The 23,788-nt window shown below is 48.0% G+C and overlaps 1 protein-coding gene across 4 annotated transcripts in view; it reads right to left on the minus strand.

Annotated features, from left to right (window-relative positions):
- slc8a3 (solute carrier family 8 member 3) overlaps window positions 1–22,686 on the minus strand; it is a 53,570-nt gene extending 30,884 nt beyond the window's left edge. Inside the window, exons 1-3 of one of the 4 annotated variants that reach the window (XM_061844416.1) lie at window positions 22,657–22,686; window positions 15,025–15,546; window positions 13,703–14,913 (exon numbers count right to left, since the gene is read on the minus strand). In XM_061844416.1, coding sequence (XP_061700400.1) covers window positions 13,703–14,913; window positions 15,025–15,480 — 1,667 coding nt within the window. In that variant the 5' untranslated portion in view covers window positions 15,481–15,546; window positions 22,657–22,686. Of the gene's footprint in view, window positions 1–13,702; window positions 15,547–17,016; window positions 17,133–22,656 lie in introns of those variants that run through there. The other 3 variants (XM_061844414.1, XM_061844415.1, XM_061844417.1) reach the window with 3 other exon arrangements.
- Between the last annotated feature and the right edge of the window lie 1,102 nt (window positions 22,687–23,788).

Below are 23,788 nucleotides of genomic sequence, written 5' to 3' on the forward strand. Positions count from 1 at the left end.
CGTCCATTCCCACGTCAAATCTCGTCTTCCCTCACCCCGATGTGGTGGGTTCAAGGAGGATTAGTTGAAATGTTAGGAGAAATTGTCCATTGTCCAAGCCGCTTGTCCTCACAAGGGTCGTGGCAGAACCGGGGCCGATCCCAGCTAACATTGCGCGGAAGGCAGACTACGCCCTCAACTAGTCGCCAGTCAGTCGCAGGCTAAGTTAGGAGAATCCAACCATCCATCCGTTTTCTTTTTCGGCCTATCCTCACAAGGGTCGCGGGGAGCTGTGAACTGGTTGCCAGCCAATCGCAGGGCACATAGAGACAAACACACCTAGGGGCAATTTAGTGTCCAATTAATGTTTTGGGGAGGTGGGAGGAAACCGGAGTGCCCGGAGAAAAGCCACGCAGGCACGGAACATGCAAACTTAACACAGGCGGGTCGAGGATTGAACCGGGGACCTCAGAACTGTGAGGCCAACGCTTTACCACTGTGCCGCCTTCATTTCCCAAAATTTTCAATGTATGAACAAATGAGATAAAAATGACTCGTTACATGATTTTTCTTAAATGATTTTCATTGTAATTAAATGTGCGATTGGCTGGCAACCAGTTCAGGGTGTACCCTGCCTCCTGCCCATTGACAGCTGGGATAGGCTCCAGCACTCCTTGCGACCCTCGTGAGGATAAGCGGCAAAAGAAAATGGATGGATGGATCCTCCTAACTTACCCTGCGACTGACTGGCGCCCAGTTCAGGGTGTAGTCTGGCTTCCGCGCAGTGTTAGCTGGGATAGACCCCGGTTCTGCCACGACCCTTGTGAGGACAAGCGGCTTGGACAATGGACAATTTCTCCTAACATTTCAACTAATCCTCCTTGAAACCCACCATATCGGGGTCAGGGAAGATGAGATTTCACGTGGGAATGGACCACTCCCGCGACCCTTGTGAGGATACGCGGCTAAGAAAATGGATGTAATTAAATGTCATTATTGCAATAGTTCTTCTGGTATACCAGATTTTACTTTCATAAACATCTTTGTCGTAACAATATGATTTTTTCCCCCTTCACTTTAAAATGATTACGTCATATTTTTATACATTACTACATTATTACATTTTTAATGCATCTTCTTCTTCTTCTTCTTTTCCTTTCGGCTTGTCCCGTTAGGGGTCGCCACAGCGTGTCATCTTTTGCCATCTTAGCCTATCTCCTGCATCTTCCTCTCTAACCCCAACTGCCCTCATGTCTTCCCTCACCACATCCATGAACCTTCTCTTTGGTCTTCCTCCCGCTCTCTCTTCCTTGACAGCTCCATCCTCAGCACCCTTCTAGCGACATACTCCCTCTCTCGCCTCTGAACATGTCCAAACCATCGAAGTCTGCTCTCTCGAATCTTGTCTCCAAAACATCCAGCTTTGGCTGTCCCTCGAATGAGCTCATTTCTAATCCTATCCAACCTGGTCACTCCGAGCGAGAACCTCAACATCTTCATTTCTGCCACCTCCAGTTCTGCTTCCTGTTGTTTTCTTCAGTGCCACCGTCTCTAATCCGTACATCATGGCCGGCCTCACCACTGTTTTATAAACTTGTCCTTCATCCTAGCAGAGACTCTTCTGTCACATAACACACCAGACACTTTCGCCAGCTGTTCAACCTGCTTGGACCCGTTTCTTCACTTCCTGACCACACTCTCCATTGCTCTGTATTGTTGACCCCAAGTATTTGAAGTCGTCCACCCTCGCTATCTCTTCTCCCTGGAGCTCACTCTTCCTCCTCCGCCCTTCTCATTCACACACATATGTTCTGTTTTACTTCGGCTAATCTTCATTCCTCTCCTTTCCAGTGCATGTCTCCATCTTTCCAATTGTTCCTCTGCATGCTCCCTGCTTTCACTGCATATGACAATATCATCTGCGAACATCATGGTCCAAGGGGATTCCAGTCTAACCTCATCTGTCAGCCTATCCATTACCACTGCAAATAGGAAGGGGCTCAGAGCTGATCCCTGATGCAGTCCCACCTCCACCTTAAATTCCTCTGTCACACCTAAGGCACACCTCACCATTGTTCTGCTGCCATCATACATGTCCTGTACTATTTTAACATACTTCTCTGCCACACCAGACTTACGCATGCAGTACCACAGTTCCTCTCTTGGTACTCTGTCATAGGCTTTCTCTAGATCCACAAAGACGCAATGTAGCTCCTTCTGACCTTCTCTGTACTTTTCCACGAGCATCCTCAAGGCAAATAATGCATCTGTGGTACTCTTTCTAGGCATGAAACCATACTGTTGCTCGCAGATACTTACTTCTGTCCTGAGTCTAGCCTCCACTACTCTTTCCCATAACTTCATTGTGTGGCTCATCAACTTTATTCCTCTATAGTTTCCACAGCTCTGAACATCCCCTTTGTTCTTAAAAATGGGAACTAGAACACTTTTCCTCCATTCTTCAGGCATCTTTTCGCCCGCTAGTATTCTGTTGAATAAGTTGGTCAAAAACTCCACAGCCATCTCTCCAAATTGCTTCCATACCTCTACCGTATGTCATCAGGACCAACTGCCTTTCCAGTTTTCATCCTTTGTAGTGCCTTTCTGACTTCCCCCTTAGTAATCATTTCCACTTCCTGGTCCTTCACTCTTGCCTCTTCAACTCTTCCTTCTCTGTCATTTTCTTCATTCATCAACTTCTCAAAGTATTCTTTCCATCTATTTAGTACACTACCGGCACCAGTCAACACATTTCCATCTCTATCCTTAATCACCCTTACCTGCTGCACATCCTTCCCATCTCTATCCCTCTGTCTGGCCAACCTGTAGAGATCCTTTTCTCCTTCTTTCGTGTCCACCTGGTGTACATGTCTTCATATGCCTCTTGTTTAGCCTTTGCCACCTCTACCTTTGCCCTACGTCGCATCTCATGTACTCCTTTCGCCTCTCCTCAGTCCTCTCAGTATCCCACTTCTTCTTCGCTAATCTCTTTCCTTGTATGACTCCCTGTATTTTGGGGTTCCACCACCAAGTCTCCTTCTCCCCTTTCCTACCAGATGACACACCAAGTACTCTCCTGCCTGTCTCTCTGATCACCTTGGCTGTCGTCGTCCAGTCTTGCGGGAGCTTCGGTTGTCCATCGAGAGCCTGTCTCACCTCTTTCCGGAAGGCCGCACAACATTCTTCCTTTCTCAGCTTCCACCACATGGTTCTCTGCTCTACCTTTGTCTTCTTAATCTTCCTACCCACCACCAGAATCATCCTACATACTACCATCCTATGCTGTCGAGCTACACTCTCCCCTACCACTACTTTACAGTCAGTAACCTCCTTCAGATTACATCGTCTGCACAAAATATAATCTACCTGCGTGTTTCTACCGCCGCTCTTGTAGGTCACTATATGTTCCTCCCTCTTCTGGAAATAAGTGTTCACTACAGCCATCTCCATCCTTTTTGCAAAGTCCCCCACCATCTGCCCTTCAAAGTTCCTTTCCTGGATGCCGTACTTACCCATCACTTCTTCATCGCCCCTGTTTCCTTTACCAATATGTCCATTACAATCTGCACCAATCACAACTCTCTCGCTGTCTGGGATGCTCAGAACTACTTCATCTAGTTCCTTCCAGAATTTCTCTTTCAACTCTAGGTCACATCCTACCTGTGGTGCATAGCCGCTAACCACATTATACATAACACCCTCAATTTCAAATTTTAGTCTCATCACTCGATCTGATACTCTTTTCACCTCCAAGACATTCTTAGCCAGCTCTTCCTTTAAAATAACCCCTACTCCATTTCTCTTCCCATCTACTCCGTGGTAGAATAATTTAAACCCTGCTCCCAAACTTCTAGCCTCTACTACCTTTCCACCTGCTCTCTTGGATGCACAGAATATCAACCTTTCTCCTAATCATCATGTCAACCAACTCCTGTGCTTTTCCTGTCATAGTCCCAACATTCAAAGTCCCTACACTCAGTTGTAGGCTCTGTGCATTCCTCTTTTTCTTCTGACGCTGGATCCGGTTTCCTCCTCTCTTCTTTGTCTTCGACCCACAGTAGCTGAATTTCCACCGACGCCCTGCAGGTTAGCAGTGCCGGGGGCGGGCGTTGTTAACCCGGGCCACGACCGATCCGGTATGGGATTCTTTAGATGAACGCTCATATTTGTTTGGCACAGTTTTTACGCCGGATGCCCTTCCTGACGCAACCCTCTGCATTTATCCGGGCTTGGGACCGGCCTACAGATTGCACTGGTTTGTGCCCCCATAGGGCTGCATTACATTTTTAATGCATGCAGTCTGTTTTTAGTGATGGGAGATATTTTTTTTTTTTTTTAACTGAGCTTTTTAAAATAGAAAAATAACAACACGTTCAGTATGATAGATAACTTGTCTCGTCATTTTTTGTTCCTAAAAATAAAATCAATTTTTTTGTAAACATGTTTATATATATATATATATATATATATATATATATATATATATATATATATATACATTAATACAATGACTTTTTTCTGGTTAGTACCAATTCTTCTCAGAAGAAAGTCCACGAAAAGTTTGGATGCGGCGCCTCGTCTAAAATGAGTGTCGATCCGGACAAAAGTAGGCCACCGTCTTAAGCCAGTGCCCGGGGCTTAAATAAAAAATATGACGGGAAAGGAAGGGCGGAGTGGCAAATAGCCTTCACATTTCCGCGGGAGAGATAATTCCCAGAGAAAGCGGTCGGAGGTGGCGACGGGGCAGGAGGAGCCGAGAACGTTGCATCCTGGCGGGGTTACATAAAAAAAAAAAAATAGACGGGGAGGGGGGGGAGAGACAGAGGAGCCGATGGAGGGGGAAGATGAGTTGGAGTATTATAAAGAGGAAGAGGGGTCTCGCGGGCCCCCGGCGGAGCTGCGATCCGGCAGTGTAACCTCTTCATCTTTCGCCAGGGACTGCGATGTGACAGCGAGGACTGTGTGTCTAGCCCCAGAGGACGCCGTTTGTTTGCCAAACTATAAGCTCCCCAAGTCCACCTTCCTCCAACCCCGATCGCCGTCCACGCAAAATCCCCCCCCCCAACCAAAAAAAAAAAAAAAAAAGCATTCATGCCATTCATCCCCAGACCAAAGACTCCAAATGGGACCTGACAAGCGCAAAAACGCAGAAAAGATGAGAAACGGTATCCCGGAGAACCCAAGTTTCCCCAAGACGACAGTGGACCCAGGTAGACCTTCAGAACACGGGAATTTGAGAAATTCAGACACTGTACGAAAGACAGTACTCAGTGTGGTCCTGAGTCAGAACCCACATGACACAGATAACTGAAGGAATCAAGAGAAGGTATGAAAGTCGCGAGTCCCAGAGGACATAGGAAAACCAGATGTTCCTGGCTGGGAATCTGGTGGACCCATGTACCCCCAAGGTTCCCCGCGGGGGACCTACTGAACCCTTGTGACACAACTATGTGAGAGAATCTAGAGAAAGGACGAAACCCGGGAGTCCTAGAGAACTTGGGAAATCCAACGTATCATGAGTATTTCCATTGGACTGAAGTATCCCGGGTCACTTGGGAGGATCAGTAGGATTCAGGTGAAACAGATTTCCAAGAAAATCTGATGAATTAGGAATCCCTGGCGTCCTAGAAAACCAAGACCGACCAAGAGAACAAACCCGATGTGTCCTGGAGAATTCGGTGAAAAGGGGAAAAACCCCAAATATACGGCGGGAACCGACCAATCTAGTCCAGGACTTTGCACTCTGGCCTCAGCTTTTTCTGAAAATTTCCAGACACGTCGTCGGGACGAGGATCAACACAACCGGTCTTGTTGGTCACCCCCCCCCCCCCCCCCCCGAGTGAACCCAGCCGGCATTCCGACAAGCTGTGAGCACGCGGCTCCGCGTCCACTTCTGTCCCGAAGGCATCGAGCGCGCGTCGGGCGAGATCCGCCTCTAGGCCCGTTTTCCGGGAAGCCGTGTCGAGGCTGGCCGGCGCCAGAAGACTTCGCGTGAATGCTTCTCACCATTTTCTACTCCTCTGGTCCTCGAGGACGCGTATTTTTGTTATTGTTCTGAATACTGTAACGTGTATTTTAGGTTTTTGTTACTTTATTCAATGAATATTGGACTGCTCCAGATGATGCATTTAGTGCAAATTTGCATTTTGTGCGCATGTCATACGGCGGCATCAAAACGCATTTTTCCTAACCCCGTCCAGGGCGCCGCACTTCTAAGACGCTGCGGCTTGGGAATTTTTAGGAGCCCGGATAACCGATCCGAATAACTGAACCCCCCCCTCCCCGGTCAGATTTAAACGCCGCTCGACGTGGCAGGGAGGGAGCCGATGACACAGCCGCCGCCGCCGGATTGCGTTGTAAATAAGCCTTAACTCAATTGCCTTCCCCCGACGGAGGGCGCCCAACGCGGCGCCGGCCGGCATATTTATTGCCACTCCGCCTGCGCGGGAGCGAAAGCGTGTGTACGAGTCCGCGTCTGTCTATGCGTCCAACTCCGTCCGTCTGTCTTAAGTATGCGAAACGTCGATACGTCATCCGTCCATAGGTGCGTCCAATTCGACAATGCGAGCGGGCAAGAGGCTCGTTATTTATTACGACGATAGCCGGAAGGCCGCGCAAGCTAACCGCGTTGTACCTCGTGACGCATCTGCGCTAACGCTCACGAGCGGCATTACGCGCTACACTCACCGCACTTGAAACAACGGGCAGCAGGACTTCGGTTTGATTTATGGACGGTTCTTTATCTGCTAGTAAATTAATACATCCCCCCCCCCCCCCCATGGGATTTTTTGCCAGGTTTTTAATCACACGACACTTATTGTGTCCTCTTTTTCTTTTCTTTTTTTTAATTAAATCTCGCACTTTTGCCTTGTTGCACAAGCGAGTGAGTGAGTGAGTGAGTGAGAGCATTAAAGCGTATTTGTGTATGTGTGCAGGTAAAAAAAATGGACTTTTCCGACCTGTCAATCATTCGTACAATAATAGCCAATCAGATAGCCGCATCGTCTTAACAAGCAATGCTGGTTGTCAGTAGTGTGCGCCTGGAAAAGTTAACGTTATGAAGGAAATGGTCCTCAAATGCACTTGGGGAATGTGCAATTCTGATGAAAGATATCCTGCTAGGTTGTAAGGCTTGATTCATTTTCCAAAGCCTGAAACACAGATGACTTAGTGTCTACGATAGATTAAGGCTAGGGGAAGACCGCGCGTACAGCTAAATGTGGACAATATCGACAAACACAAGGCAGTGTGAGTTTGATTGAATTATTATCAGTGCTTTTTACATTGCAGGAGAACAACTTTCGCTTTGTTAGCGTGTCACTGACCTGCTGAATGAAGTGTGAAATGTTTTATGCCGAAGAGTTGTTAGTGATACGCAAAATGCAAGAGAAATGTCAATTTGCCTTTCCAACATCGGACTTTTAAGACAGAGCACTCGCTTATAAAAACTATAATGATATTCCTCGTGATCTTTCCAAGTAAAAAGTACTCACCCTGCTTTACGTGCGCAGTACGATTCCACCATTTTATCCTGCTGGATTTCAATATGAAGTTTGTGAGGCGTCAAACTATTTTGTTGCATCGACCGCCAACGTTTCGCTGTAACTCTGACATCCAAAATCTTAATTCCGTGCACGTATCCTTGCGTGAAATAGTCGAGACCTCTCTGTAGAACTCTTGGACAAGTCTGACACATTTAGCAAAAAAACATACCGCAATGTTATCGGGAATACGCGACAGAGAATCCGCTTCAAACCTGTTCTGTTCAGTCGCCATTTTGGAAGCTTGTGGGACATGGCAACTGTAACTAAGGGGGCGGAGCTTAAGATCGCCAGTCGGAAAGGTCCGTTGCCTCCCAACTACCTCTTATGTTTTCAACCACACAATCTGCGTCATAACACGACACCCATTGGCACCCGGGTTGTACATGTGTACGACCACACTGACACTGATAGTGTAACACAGGGGTGTCAAACACTTTTTTTTTTTTTTTTTGTCGCGGGCCACATTTTATTTATCGTTCCCCTCGTAGGGCCGTTATGAGTACTGTGAAACCATAAAAATCTTCAACTGCCTCATCCAATTTACATGTGAAATTTATGAACTGGTTTTGGAATCAGAAAATGAGAGTAACGGGTTTTTGGTAACACAAAACTGCTTGTAATATCTCCACGTTAGCATTTATGAAAAAACAATTTGAAATTTTGGTACAGATTTGAACAACAAAATCGTGAAAGTTGATACGTGTGATTTGCCTTGGCGGGCCACATAAAAATCACGCAGCGGGCCGGATCTGGCCCCCGTGCCTCGAGTTTGACACCCGTGGTGTAATACAATACGCAGTTGCGTATATCTTATAACGCGTGCATGCGTGAACATAGCCGCATTGATACCCGGGGCGTGTACTGTATTCGCGCTTAGCTACACGGAGATTTTGCTGGAATCCAAGCAGACAAGTGGCGAATAAATGAGCAAGCGGTGCAGGCGGGGGGGGGCGGGGGGGGGGGGGGTTAAGGTGAACCTGGCGTGTCTATTCCAGGACGCCTGGGAAAGTTCTAGCACAAAAATCCACACGGTCAGCATCTTTGCGGACACGTGTGGCGTCAAGTCACGACACGGCCGGCGGAAGGAGGCCCGACGAGCACGCGAAAAGCTAAAAGCGAAAATGGACACACACGACCCCCCCCACCCCCACCCCCCGGGGGAGGCGAGGTCGCGGTTCTCGAGATGGGACGACGACGTGAATCCCTCGGCGTTTGCAAAAAATAAAATTTGTTTGGAATGCAGCGGACGCTCGGATCCATTTGAAAAAAAAAAAAAAAAAAAAAGATTCCTCACCAACCAAGTGCTTCTGATGCGTATTAATTATCCGATTATGATTTTGGCTATTTGCGGTCATGCTCGGTCACTACCCCAAAAATAGCGGGGGTCCATTCTAGATTTTTCTGTCCCATCATTCAGTGTATATTAACATTTAGAAACCAGATTGTACTTTGGCCCCCAATATTTGTGTATTTTTCCATTTAACATTTTGGGATCTTTCCAAATATTTGTGTATATTCAGTTTCATATTTGTTTCTTATCTCTTTAATTGACTCACATTTTATATATTTTTATATATTTAATGTTAATAAAAGATATTTTAAAATGTCTGTCTGATATGTTGTTTATTAAAGAAATATTTTTGGATTGTGCTTGCAATAATTTTTCATATATTTTTCATCTCCTCCCTAACTTTTTTCTGATTATCATTTATTTATCGAGCCATCCATCCAAGAACAGACTTTTGCAAAACAGAAAAATCTGGCAGTTTTATTTTTTGTACTTCATCCATCCATTTTCTTAGCTGCTTATCCTCACAAGCACTTACAATCACGCCTATGGGCAATTTAGAGTGTCCAAACCTTGTTGCATGTTTTTGGGATGTGGGAGGAAACCCACGCAGGCACGAGGAGAACATGCAAACTCCACACAGGCGGGGCTGGGATTGAACCCGGGAACTCAGAAGTGCGAGGCCAACGCTTTACCAGCTTCTCCACCCTGCCGTCCAATATATTCAATATTAATAAAAAATAATATTATTTTAAAATACATCTGCCTGATATTTTGTTTATTCAACAAATATAGTTTGAAATAATTTGTCATTATTGTTCATATATATTTGTATTTTTATCCAACCCTAGCTTTCTTCTTCCTATTATTATTTATTTAATATTTTTATATTTGTTTCCCCAATTAAGACTGTAATTCATACCTTGAAAACGTTCATAAATAGACTCAAAGAAGTGTGCCTATTGCATATCCCATTATTTGTTAGCATTAAGCTAGCAGACGTTATGTGGTTGTCACAACTTAGTTTGATGTTTACTTTGACAGCAAACGTCAGCCGAGAGTACCATTAAAAAAAAATGCCAAGAATTATTCACCAATTGTCCAAGTGCTGCTCATTTAAATGCACTCCAATCTCGGGTCCAAGTAAAAAAAAAAAAAAAAAAATTAAAAATAAATCATCCGAAAGTCTCGGCAAACTCGCGTGACAAATTTCTGTCACTGAAAAAAAATATGCATTTTGATCGACTTTCTATTTCTTCGGCCTAAGTTACGTTTCATTGGAATTACGACTATAAAGCCGTTCTTGCCCTGCGGAAAAGGGTCCCCCGGGACCCCCGAAAACCCGGAGAACCCCTGACGTGAGCCGCTCCACTTCGGCGGTGGCAGCAATTAGCGCAGCTAATTCCTCCCCGTCCGCTGCGCACTGCTCATCAGCGCCTTGTTAAACACGGGGGAGGACGCCTCGGCCGACGAACAGCTGCCGCCGCAAGACGGGGGGAAAAAACCCCCCCCGACATTACCGTCCAGAAACCCTTGTAGGATTTTCCAGATTCCGACCGTGGAATGCGTCGGACACTCCTCTGGATCATTTCAAACCCCGCCGTTGACATCGTGCATCAATCGCTCGCTCGCTCGCTTTCCATCCCTCCAGCCGTCATCCATCGTTCCGCCGTCATCCATCCATCAACCCACCGGTCTACCCAGAAACCCCGTCATCCGTCAAGTCCTTCATCCTCTCCCGCAATAAACGAGTGGACTGCAGTCCCGCGACCCGTCTCGGGAATTTGGCATTTCGGGACGCTTTCCGTGCGCTATTAATCATTTGACTGGACGTCGCGTTGTACACAAAGGACGGATCGATACGCCGCGACGACGACGTCGACGACATCATCCCGGCCTTAGTACGAGCGCTCCTTCGAGTCTCCCGCGCGCATAAATCGAGACAACTTCCGCCCACGGAGAGGACGGCGTGCCCCCAGGAGCCCTGCCGGTCACCCTGACACTCGTCCTCTCTGGAGTTGTGACGCGAGCAGAAGGTCCCGCTGGACCGGAGAATGTCAGACGTCAATTTGATTCACGGCCGGAGTGCCCTTGCGTGCGAGGGGGGGGGTGTGGGGGGTGGGGGGGGGGGGGGAAATCAATATTTCCTGCAGTGCAATTCTGAACATTTTACACGTACGGGACAAGGAAAAAAAAAAAAGAGGTGGGGGCACAGTCTCACTTTATTACTTATTTGCCCGCTATATGGTGCGCTCATGAATTACGAAAGACCGCGTACGACATTTAAACGCACCATAACTCGGGAGGCATTTTTTTTAATTCTATTTTTGAATGTTTGCATATTTTCTTTTATCCATCCATCCATTTTCTTTGCCGCTTATCCTCACGAGGGAGCACAGGGAGTGCTGTAGCCTATCCCGGCTGTCAACGGGCAGAAAGCGGGGGTACACCCTGAACTGGTCGCCAGCCAATCGTAGGGCACATAGAGACAAACAGCCGTGCTGGCAATCACACCTATGGGCAATTGAGAGTATCCAAATAATTTTGCATGTTTTTGGGATGTGGGAGGAAACAGGAGTGCCCGGAGAAAACCCACGCAGGCACGGGGAGAACATGCAAACTCCACACAGGGAGGGCCGGGATTTGAACCCTGATCCTCAGAACTGTGAGGTCAATGCTTTACCATCTGATCCACCGTGCAGCCCATTTATATAGTATTATCATATTTTCTTTCTTTTATTAATATGGAGGTAATATAGTGCTGCACAGTGATACCTGCGATCATTTTGCTAATACTAATCATGATATCAGGCGCCACGGTGGATCAGCTGCTTGTCCAGGCACTCCGGTTTCCTCCCACGTCCTCAAAACACGCAAAATTAATTGAACACTCTAAATTGCCCATAGGTGTGATTGTGATTGCGCCTGTTTGTTTTGATGTACCCTGCGATTGGCTGGCGACCAGTTCAGGGTGTACCCCGCCTCCTGCCCGTCGACAGCTGGGATAGGCTCCGGCACTCCTCCTCGACCCTTGTGAGGATAAGCGGCTAAGAAAACGGATGGATGGATAATCATGGTATCATTTTTTTTATATCCTTTCATCTCTTCTGAATACCGTCACGCGGCATTGTTATACTTTGTGTGATTGCCTGGTCCCCGAAGCAAAGAGACACACACGTAAACAATCAAAATAAAACAAAGGGTAAAAAAAAAAAACCAACAACAAAAAAAAAACACCGGGATTAGAGACGGCAGGTTAGCTCAGGACTTCCTGTTGCTACAGATGTTGTGTGACAAATCCTCACGTTGAATATCCCTTGCGCGCAACACACACACACACACCTACACACCCATGCATACACGCACACAAGTAGACATACACACACGGGAGCACTGGAATGATGGGGGGGGGGGGGAGAACAAGGGTACGCATGCTTGGATGAGAAAATAGGCTTAAAAACACACCGCTGCTGTTTATTCTTCACGGCTTTTCAACCCCTCGCCGTCGGGCCGTCGTAGCCAATCAGATGCCGGAAGCGAGCCGTCCCCATAAATAATAACGCACGTCAAAAATAACTACAGGATGAGAAGTTGCCTCCATTTTTTGGGTTTGTTTTTCTTTTGATCATAAGGGCATTTCATTTTGTCCAATTACGAGGCGGAAGAAAGTCAAAAGCCAAAAAGTTCATAACTGTTAATTGGAATCCTGGAAAAATGCCTAATGCATAGATTATTACGCATGATTGCTAAATAACAATAATTAATAATTGCTAAATAAACAAAAATCAGAATACACCAGTGTTAAATGGTGTTGTCGTCTGGCAACTGAAGCCGGCAGAAAGACAACCATCCATGCGTCAATTTTCTTAGCCGCTTATCCTCACTAGGGTCGCGGGGAGTGCTGGCGCCTATCCCAGCTGTCGACGGGCAGGAGGCGGGGTAACACCCTGAACTGGGTGCTAACCAATCGCAGGGCATATCGAGAATTTACCAATTCTGATTCCATTTTCAATATTACTTATTGACCCAATTCCTTATCGATCTTCATTGTATGAGGGAATGAAATCCATCCATCAATCCATTTTTTTTACCGCTCATCCTCACGAGGGTCGCGGGGAGTGGCATTTTTTTATTCAAATCTTAGTGGCACATATTTACTTCCATACTCGATGAGCATTAAAAAGATAATCAGCATTCCGCTCACTCATAAATCATGTTGTATGTCCATTGCACATCTAACGTCCATCCATATTCTTCACCGCTTATCCTCACGAGGGTCACGGGGGGAGTGCTAGAGCCTATCCCTGAACTGGTCGCCAGGCAATCGCAGGGCACGTCGAGACAAACAATCGCACTCGCAATCACACCTTGGGGCAATTTTTAGAGTGTCCAATGAATGTTGCATGTTTGGGGAATGTGGGAAAAAAACGGAGTGCCCGGAAGAAACCCAGGTAGGCACGGGGAGAACATCCAAACTCCCAACACAGGCGGGTCCGGGTTCGAACCCGGGTCCTCAGAACTGTGAGGCCAACACTTTACCAGCTGCTAACTAAAATAGCTAACCATCTTAAAAAAAAAAAAAAAGAATTAATCTCTTTTGTTCATACTGGAACGCTTTGTACCATCCTGTTGTTGCCTACGTTTGCCAGAAGGTGGCGGCAAAGTGCGACCTCAACTCACTTGAGTACCGAGTTCTCACTAGATGGCGCCAAAGCAGTAACAGGATTGCCTTGGCGTGAGCGCACAAACAAAGGACGGCCGATGGTTGAGTTTTCCAGTGAATCGCGGAAAATAAGTTCAGAACCGGCGAAGTAGCGAATGGCAATTGCGTATGAATATGTAAATATGATACGTACATGTGAATATCGTATAGTCAAAACAGCCGTCTTACCACGTCTCGTCATTCTTGAACTCCAGCTCGCCGTAGGCGTCCTCGAAATCCTCGCCGCCCCCCTTGGCGAGCCCCTCCACGGTGCGATAAGGCACGACGACGGTGCCCCGGGCGCCCGACGTCCTCAGCACTTTGGCCTCCATGACGCGCACGCTTTCGCTGACGTGGACGGCGCCGCTCTCGAAGGTGAAGATGCCGGCGTGGTCGTCGTCCAGGATGGTGACGGTGGCCACGGCGGGGAAGCCGAGCGCCGCCTTGGGGTAGGGGAGGCTGTTGGCGGACAGCAGCTCCTCCTCCGTCTCCAGCACGCGCAGGTTGCCCAGCCGCACGAAGAAGTGCTCGTCCTCCTCGAAGATGTCGTCGTCGATGATGCCCACGCTGATGTCCTTCAGCGTCTCGCCGGGCTTGAAGACCAGCGTGCCCTCGGTGAACTCGTAGTCGGCCCCGGCGTTGGCCGAGCCGTCCTCCGTCTTGTAGTCCACGCAGACGGTCTTGCCCACGTCGCCGCCCCGCCGGCCGACGGTGAGGATGGCGGCGCCGCAGTTCTCCAGGCACTGGTAGGCGCCGGGCTCGAAGGCCACGCGGGACACGTACTCCTCGGGCTCGTCCGCGCGCACCTCGGCCACGCCGGCGCACTTCTTCGCCCGCTCGGCCACGTGCTTCTTCAGGACGTTGCCGGCGCCCGTCATCATGCGCGTGGCTTGAATGCGGTAGAACGCGCGGCTCTTCTGCTGGTGGGACAGAGCGTAGTAGTTGGCCATCTCCACCAACTGGTCCGTCTCCTTCTCCGGGTGCTTCTGCTTCAGGTCCTTGAGGATGCGGATCATGTCACGGCGGGACTCGTCCGCCTCCCGGCCCTCCGCCGGGCCCGCCGGGTCGACGCCGCCGTCCGCGAAGTGGGAGTTGACCATCTTCCCGTCCATCTCGATGCCCTTGGAGGAGCGCTCGGGCTCGGTCTCGACGACGACGCCGCGGTGCTTGTCGGAACGGTACTTCCGCCGCATGAACTTGTTGAAGAGCAGTCGGCGGTCGGCCACCCAGGCCAGCAGCACGCAGACGGGGAAGAAGGCGAGCGTCAGGAGGCCTTCCCAGACCTGCACCACGTTGGGCGAGAAGACGGCCAGGATCATGTAGAGCCAGATGTAGGCGAAGATGCTCCAGCCGGCCGTGATGAAGAAGACCCGCAGGTGCTTGACTTTGCGCACCTCGCCCTGGGGTATGACAGACACGCACAGGCCCACGATGACGAACATGTTGAAGGCGGCGCTGCCCACGACGGTGGACGGCCCCAGCTCGCCGGCTTTGAACTCGTGGCCGCAGACCTCGATGACGGACAGCAGGATCTCCGGGGCGGAGGATCCCAGCGCCATGAGCGTGAGGTTGGAGACGGTCTCGTTCCACACGCGGACGGTGGCCGTGGTGGTCTCGCCGTTTGGCCTGCGGATGACCACCTCCTTCTCCTGGGACGTGATGACCTCGATGGCTGCCATGAAGCGGTCGGCGATGATGGACACGCCCAGGAACATGTAGATCATGGCCACGAAGTACACGATGACCCGGGCGATCTTGTCCCCCATGGACGGGTCCTCCGGGTACCAAATTGGCAGGATGATTCCGGGCGTGCACTTGGAGTTTCCCGGACACGTCGCGTTGTCCGGGCTCGGCGGCGAGCTCGGGGCGGCCCGGGCCTCCGTACCGAGGAGGCCGGCGGCTACCGAGACCAGTCCCAACCGGAGGCGGGACGACCGACCTGGACTCACGAGCCTTGAGCCCTCCATGCACCCTCCTTGGTCTCAAGGGTCTTACGGCACACCGATCCAGCACTGGGCCTTAACTCTCGCCACCTGAACACAACACGGGAAAGACATTTTTCGTGACGTGATCTACACCACGGGCGTCAACCTCAAGGCCCGGGGGCCAAATCTGGCCCGCCGCATGATTTTTATGCGGCTCGCGAAGGTAAAGTATGAGTATCGCCTTCCATGATTTTAAAACAAACGAACAAAAAAAAAAATTGTACTCAAGTTTCAAAAAGTCACGTAATTGATAACATTGAGATATCTCAAGCAATATCCTGCCCCCAAATAACAGCAATAGTTCAAAAACCCACGACCCTTCATTTGGGATCACAAAACTAGCTCATAAATTTCATCTTGTAAATATGATGAGGTGAAAGATTTTCAGGGCGTCGTGTGGCTCAGCTGGTAAAGCGTTGGCCTCACAGTTCTGAGGTCCCGGGTTCAATCCCTGACCCGGGTTTTCTCCGGGTTGGCACCCCGGTTTCCTCCCACATCCCAAAAAAAACATGCAACATTAATGGGACACTCTAAATTGCCCGTAGGTGCGATTGCGAGCGCGGCTGTTTGTCTCTATGTGCCCTGCGATTGCCTGGCATCTAGTTCAGGGTGTCTGCCCGTTGACAGCTGGGATAGGCTCCAGCGCTCCCCGGGACCCTCCTGAGGATAAGCGGTGAAGAAAATAGACAGATGGATGAAAGATTTTCACGGTTTCCCATTCATAACGGCCCTCTGAGGGGAAACTGTAACAGCAACGTGCGACAAAAATGAGTTCGACACCCCTGAGCTACATGATCTTCCGGTAAGACATATTAAGTACTTTCTGTTTTTAATTTGGTAGGTTTCTCCTTCCGCTTTCCCGCGCTTCCCCTTGACGTCAGCGGCTAGCTTTTTGTGAATAAACCGACGACAATTTTGCTTCCTACCATTTCACGGAACCCATTTGAAGAAGAAGAAGAAGAAGCACCAGATAAAGTGAGCATTTCTTGCTAGCGAACTAGCCAGCTAGCTAGCTAGCTGGCGTATGCTTCAAGTTTTTGACGCTTCGTCATGATGACCCTCATGAACGAGTGACTGAAACAAAGTGTCGCTTCGACTATGCCGTATTTAGTAGTCATCACTTTTATTTTACTTGGTTTCTACTTCCTGTTTTGTCATTATTTACTTGAATTTATTATTTCTGCTTAGCTTGACTTTGATTTGCCTCTGCGAAGCATTTGAGCGCATCCGTTGGTGCCGTCAAGCACAAAACGTTACGTTTTTCCTGCTAGGATTGTAGCTTTTTGTGAGAAAAAAAAATGGATTGTATCATTTGTGGATTTGAATCCATCTTTCGTTAATGTTTGACGGAAAATCTAGCCTGCGACTTTACTCTCTCCCTAGCTAACTAGCTGCACTTTTAACAGTGGAGCGGCTTCCATTAATGGAGCGGTTACACAACTTTTCGCAGAAAGAAACGGCGTGGGCGAGAATTCCCCCCAATTTCACGAGTGCACAAATTCAGATGGGGCGACCTACTTTACGAGCGGCATAATCGGCGACAAGTTGATTTCCTCTGTGGGAGGCGGGCTGGACAAAATATCCCCCTCGCCCTCCCCTTTTCTCTAAAAATGCACGAGTTTTTCAGGTCTGAAAGGAAGAAAGTAAAAAGCAAAAAAAAATAAAAAATAAAAAAATGCAGATGTTTGTTTAATAAAACGTTACCCCGCAGACTCATTTAGAATCACGGGAGTTGACTTTTGGATGCGGAGACCAATTAGGCCGATTGGAGCCTGATTGTCTTCAGTTCTCACGGGACGACGGGGTGGGGAAAAAACAAAAAACAAAAAACAAACTAACTAGCTCGCTCAGCAGGAGCTGGTGCTCAACTGAACATTGTCCAAAAAAAAAAAAAGTCCAGCCAAAGGGCAAGAGAGCATCAAAAGTGAAAGAAAAGCCGGCGCAGATGTCTCGGACCGGGCTAAGCGTTACGTCTTAACGCACCTCCACCGACTCGACGGGACGCGAGCTGACAACCCGCTCAGAGCTAACGGCTGAGCTCACGCGGAAGCGGACTCCATCTGGTCGCCGAGCGAACTTCGCAACATCCGCGGCTTTGTTTTGTAACATTACAATCGGACGCCGGATGATATCATTTATTCGTTTGTGCGAGTGTCTCGCACTTTTGCTGCCACCCAAAAATGCAAGGCTGCTGTTTTTGATTTGCATTTGCATGGAACGCAACAGTTGGGATTAGTTTGAGCGACATTTGGAGGTTGACTTGCTAAAAAAAAAACTCAGAAGTACAGTAAAGCCTTGGTTCTCCAACGAAAATCGGTACTCGTACGCCTCCGACAAAACCCGGAAATAACATATTGGGCGCGGACAGACTCGCTCAACCACGACGCGATTTGTTGTGAATTCCCACGCCGAAGAAAAAACATTTGCAAGCAAGCATTTGACCCACCCACGGCGCGTTTTGTTATTGTCAATTTGAACGCCCCCCCCCCCCCCCCGAAAAAAAAAAAAACAGAAATGACAATGCGCGGCGCAACCAGCGGACTTTTGTTATCGTGTATAACGCAACCTCTCTACACAGACGTGTCCCGGTAGTGACTTTTGTTTTTCTTCTTATCGAGGACTACCTTACTAACCCCCAAAGAAAACAAGTTGCTTGTTTAAAGTTATTCTGCACTTTTGTCTGGGGGTCGAGTCGCTACAGATCCTGCAATGCACTCCCAGTCGAGCCTACTCTGGTACTAAAGCAAGCATTTTAAACAAAAAATAAATATATTTCTTAAATTATTTTATTATGTAAAATATTTTAACTATACATGTATTTCTACTATGCAGTTTATCATCAGGAAAAGCTAAAAAAAAAAAAAGATTTAAAAAGCCAAATTTTTTTGGCTTGGAACACATTAGATATTTTTCCATTAATTGTAATGGGAATCACCGATTTGGTTTTCGAACAAATCACTTCTTTCTGGAACGGATTGTGGTCAAGTACCGAGGCATCACCGTATTATGAAAAGCGCCAAGCTGGAGGCTAGACTTTCATTGAAGTTCGTTAGTTAGAGAGGAAGATGCACGAGATGATAGGCTTGGATGGAAAAAGATGACACGCTGCGGCGACTCCTAACGGGACAAGCCGAAAGAAGAAAAAGTAGTGAACTAACAATTAGCCTTTGAAATGTTTACACAGGTGCAAAAATATTATTATTTTTTTTTTTTTGCCAAGCGCATGAAGGTTACGTCTTCTCACCATTTGGAGCTAAACGAGCCAGCTGGATTACGCAAAAATGCAGAAAAATAGTTTTGACACTGACGCGGGAAATTTCTGATGCCCATTCCGAGCATAAAAAAAAAAAGTGATTTTTTTTTTTTATTGTTTTCTATGAATAAAATTGTCCACCTCGAAAAACCAAACAAGTTCAGAACTTGCTTTGCTCGATTAATGCCACGTTTATGCAATCTTTAATTAGTCTTCTTCATGCTCCGTCAAGCAAATATTACATAAGAATTCCAGTATAGATTTTATGCTTTTCTATTTTTGTTTTTGTTTGTTTGTTTATTTTCTTGGGGGGAGCTGGTTTGCATTTGAATTTGCATGAATTTTGTTACTTTTTCCTGCTCTTTGAAGCAAATATTTGCATTGAAATGATTTGTTTTGCTTTTGCTTTGCATTTAAACTTAAAAAAATGGGATGTTTAATGTCTTTTTCTAATCTTATAAATTCAATTACCAAAACATTTACGTATTGTCCTGCTGCGTTGAGTAAATATGACATTTTTCTTCTGCTCGGTGTACTCAGTTACTTTTTGCAGTCTCAGAGTACTATTACATTGTAATATACTTTGAGCTTGCTCCTTTTTCCTTTTATTTTGATTTTGAAGTCAAACTCACTGAACGGCACGTTGAATTATGTTTTCCTACCTTGTAGAGCACCGGTGTCAAACTCAAGGCACGGGGGCCAGATCCGGCCCGCCGCATGACTTTATGTGGCCCGCGGTGGCAAATCATATGTCTCAACTTTCATGATTTTTTTTTGTTCAAATCTGTACCAAAATTTCATATTGCCATATCACAAATGATAACGACGAGATATTACAAGCACTTTTGATTTACCAAAACAACAATAGTTGAAAAACTCATAACTCTCGATTTCTGATTCCAAAACGCGTTCATAAATTTGCCATGTATATGATAAGGCCGTTAAAGATTTTTATGGTTTCATAATAAGTACCGTATATTTGTAACTTTGAAGATAGCTCATATTTATATTTTTCCAACTTTAGCATTTGAACTCAGTCTTTTTGCACATATTATCGATTTCTCTTCATTTTCTTTTGGCTTTGCAGCCGAAATCGCGTTTAAAAAAAAAAAAAAAAAAAAAACATAATTAATGCGCCGCTTAATTCCTGCCCCGTGAGCCAAACGTTACACGACAATATTCGGCTCGATCGCACCAGTGAGTAATTACTCGCATTAATTGGCGTTAAACATTGACGACGAGCGATCGGTGCCGACTTTTCGCTTTGTGTTTATATGCAGGAGGGGGGGGGCGCTTGTGCATATATGCGAGTTATTAAGCGACATGATTTATTCATGCGCTCCTGGATATTGCGTTGCTGTCGGTGGGAAATGCGCAGCGAGCCAATCGCGTGGCTCATTTCGAGCGAGGCTTACGGGGGATTCGCCGAGACCGCGTTTCGCTGTACATCAAAGAATTAGGTACACCCGCGTCATCTATTTACACTGCTGAGGAAGGAACGGCGTCGCTAACGCGTTAGCACGCCCCAAAAAAAAAAAAAAAAAAAAAAAGGCTGTGGAGCAAACACCTGCTCGCTCATTTTACGCCTGCGCGACTCTTGAATAACATGAAAGCGTTAATAAAGGAGGACGACGGCTTTGAAGAAGCCGAGTATGAAAACAACCCGAGAGCGGGAAATGGGATCTCCTGCCACCGAGGCTTAATTAAACAAGAATGACATGAAATATGAATGACTTTTTAGCATAAAGCCTGCGCGCCTGGCTACGGGCTAACAATTAGCACGGAAGACGCCGAAGACTTAGCTCTGCCGCGAGCGGCGGAGATCTGGTTCGTACTGTAATTGCTGGTAGATTGCCGCAAGATGGCGGAAAAAACACCACATGAATCTCCTTAACCTCACTTCAACGTAGTTCCTTGGCACCGAAATAAGAAGTCTGTCAATAATTCCTGAACCTTGGGTTACTAAGACACCGTATTTAACCATGATAAATGTAAAAAAAAAAGTATAGTATGTCTCCCGCTCAGGTCCATTTTGACCCATCCATCCATTTCCTTCACCGCTTATCCTCACAAAGGTGGCAGGGAATGCTGGAGCCTATCCCAGCTGTCAACGGGCAGGAGACGGGGTACACCCTAAACTGGTTGCCAGCCAATCGCAGGGAACATGGAGACAGACAACAGTCGCACTCACGATCACACCTTGGGGCAATTTAGAGTGTCCAATTAATGTTGTGTGGCTTTTGGGATGCGGGAGGGAACCGGAGCGCCCGGAGAAAACTCACGCAGGCACGAGGGAGAACGTGCAAACTTTACACAGGCGGGGCCGTGATCGAACCGGGTCCTCAGAACCGCGAGGCCAGCACTTTACCAGCTGACCACCGTGCCGCCGCTGCTGTAACAAGCATCAAGCCCGGTCAATGTCACAAACCCGATAGCCATCTACCCCGCACCGTGATTGGTCTGCTCCGCACACAACACAGTAAAAGTGCCGTCCATATAAAACTCAAGGGCCGCACTAAAATTGTACCTTCATATTAAGGTGGGGCCCACAAAATATCATCTCGTGGGCCGCTGATGGCCCGCGGGCTGCATGTTTAGGACCACCATCCTAAATGTGGTTTTTTTTTTTCAATTCTTAGTGGATGTTTGTTGTTGTTGTTGTTGTAGTGAGGGGCTCCAAATACTGGAGACATTTTAAAACATACTTGGCTAGCAAAGATGATTCTGTTAATGGTATATTTAAGGGGTGTCAAACTCATTTTTGTCGCGGGCCACATTTCACTTACGGTTATGACTGTGAAACCATAAAAAATTTTAAACGCCTCATCAATTTTACAGGTGAAATTTATGAACTCGTTTTGGAATCGGATATCGAGAGTAATTGGGTTTTTCAACTGTTGCTGCTTGGTAACACAAAGACGCTTGCAACATCTCAACGTTATCATTTATGATATGACAATTTGACATTTTGGTACAGATTCGAGCAAAAATCATGAACGTTGATACATGTGATTTGCTTCCGCGGGCCACATAAAATCACGCGGCGGGCCGGATTTGGCCCCCTTGCCTCGAGTTTGACACCTGCGGTATATTTGGTGGTAACCGTGGAAATGAAGAAACAGTTTGATCTGTAAATATGTACATTTTTATCGGGGCACACAGGAAACGGCGGCGAAGAGGGAGCCAGAACAGGGTTAGAGGTTTTTCCCCCTCACAAACGGGCACTTGTCAGTCCTGGACGGGAAAATTTGAAACCTTCCGTCATTTATGATTTGATATCGAAAATGATTACGCGGGTGTTCTCGGCCTGGACTATATTTTGCCCGCGTGGAAAATGAGGAGGACGCGAGACTTAAAACCGCCGGGACTGGATTCGATGATTTTCCGAACCGGACTGAGCTACTACTGTATATGCCAATCTGTATTCATAGTGCGTATGACGTGACAGCTTTATTCTATTTTTGGACGTGTCTGTGTGTGCAGGGGGGGGCGGGGGGGGGGGTCTTCTATGTTAAAAAAAAAAGGGGGGGGTGAGGTGGAAGGGGGGGGCGTCATTTGAGCTGCACACTCAGCAGAGCTTCAGCTGTTGCTGATTAATCATCATCCGCTATACCTGAAGTGGTGCAGGGGGCGAGAGAGGGCGAGAGAGGGGTCAAGGGGATCCCCAATAACGCCCCCCCCCCACCACCACCACTCCCCCTTGTGTCAATTTAAAGCAGACGTATGCAACGCCGTGCACGCCGACGCGTTAATTTGAGGCCATCAATGGCGCGCCCATTAGAGGCTGAGGTGCGCACATGAGGGGTGGGGGGTTCGGGGGGGGGGGGGGGGGGTTCATTGATCCATCCCTTCACGCGCCGTTCCATCAATGTGCAATGTGATGATTATTATGGGCTGTCACTTACCTGGATAGCTCGTGTAGAAGCTGCGCCGCCTCCTCCTCTACAAAAAAAAAATATATATATATGTATATTTATTCACACGGACACCAGCCCCCCCCCCCTCCCTCTCTCAAGCCGGCTCTGATCACCCCTACCCCCACCCCCCACCCCCACCCGCCCCAAGTGAACAGCGTCTCGGATCAGATCCGCGGCAGGTGCTCGCCTCGGTGAAGGTGGCGGCGGCGGCGGCGTCCTCCTGCCCACAAGAACCGTCCTTGCGTCTGGCGGGACTGAGCGGAGCTGTCAGTGAACGAGGGAGGAAGAGGAGGGTGGTGGTGGTGGTGGGGGGGGGGGTGAGGAAAGAGGGAATGGAAAGCAGGAGCGAGGGAGCGAGAGGGGGAGTATTTTTAAGGTCCTCGCCGGTGATGGATGCTCGCAGCGGCTCTCGCTCCGCCGCCGAGCCGTGAATCAGCGCTCTCCGGCGCGGAAGGCGGGCGCACGATGTCCCTCCTCTTCCTCCTCCTCCTCCTCCTCAGCGATGCCGTCCTGCATAGATCCGTGACCGCCTCCTCACCCTCATCGCTTTCATCTGAGGGAGAAGGAAAGGGGGAGGAGGGAGGGAGGGAGGGAGGGAGGGGAGGGCGGCAAAACATCATAATTATTTTGCGTGGTGGCATCCAATCGCCGCGTCCGTTACCTTCCCGCGCGGACGGCCGACGACGTCATCGTCCTCGTCAGCTGAGAGGAACGAAACCTGCGGCGGACGCCGGAGCGAGGGCCGGAGTCGAACCGTTACGTACACCTGCACTAAGGGAGAGATAGCTGAAAACAAAAAAAAAAAAAACACCCAAAGAAATGTATTGTTCAATTTACATAAGTATGTGACCGCAGATTTCCCAGCGGGGGGGTGGGGGGTGGGGATCTAATATATTGTCCGTCCCCCCCCCCCCCCAAAAAAAAAGCTGGAGATGTTGCTGTCGAAAGATGAAGAGGAGGAAGAGGAGGCGCCGAGTGACTCACTGCCGTCGCGAAGCGGTAACGGCACGCGGCTAACGCAAACATTGGGCAAGCGCAGTTTTGATTTCGTCAATGATTCATTTAAAATAAATAAATAAATAAAATCTCCAGTTCAGAACCAAAATGTTCAATCGCGCAG

Source organism: Syngnathoides biaculeatus, chromosome 15, assembly GCF_019802595.1.
Source record: "Syngnathoides biaculeatus isolate LvHL_M chromosome 15, ASM1980259v1, whole genome shotgun sequence".
NCBI lineage: Eukaryota > Metazoa > Chordata > Actinopteri > Syngnathiformes > Syngnathidae > Syngnathoides > Syngnathoides biaculeatus.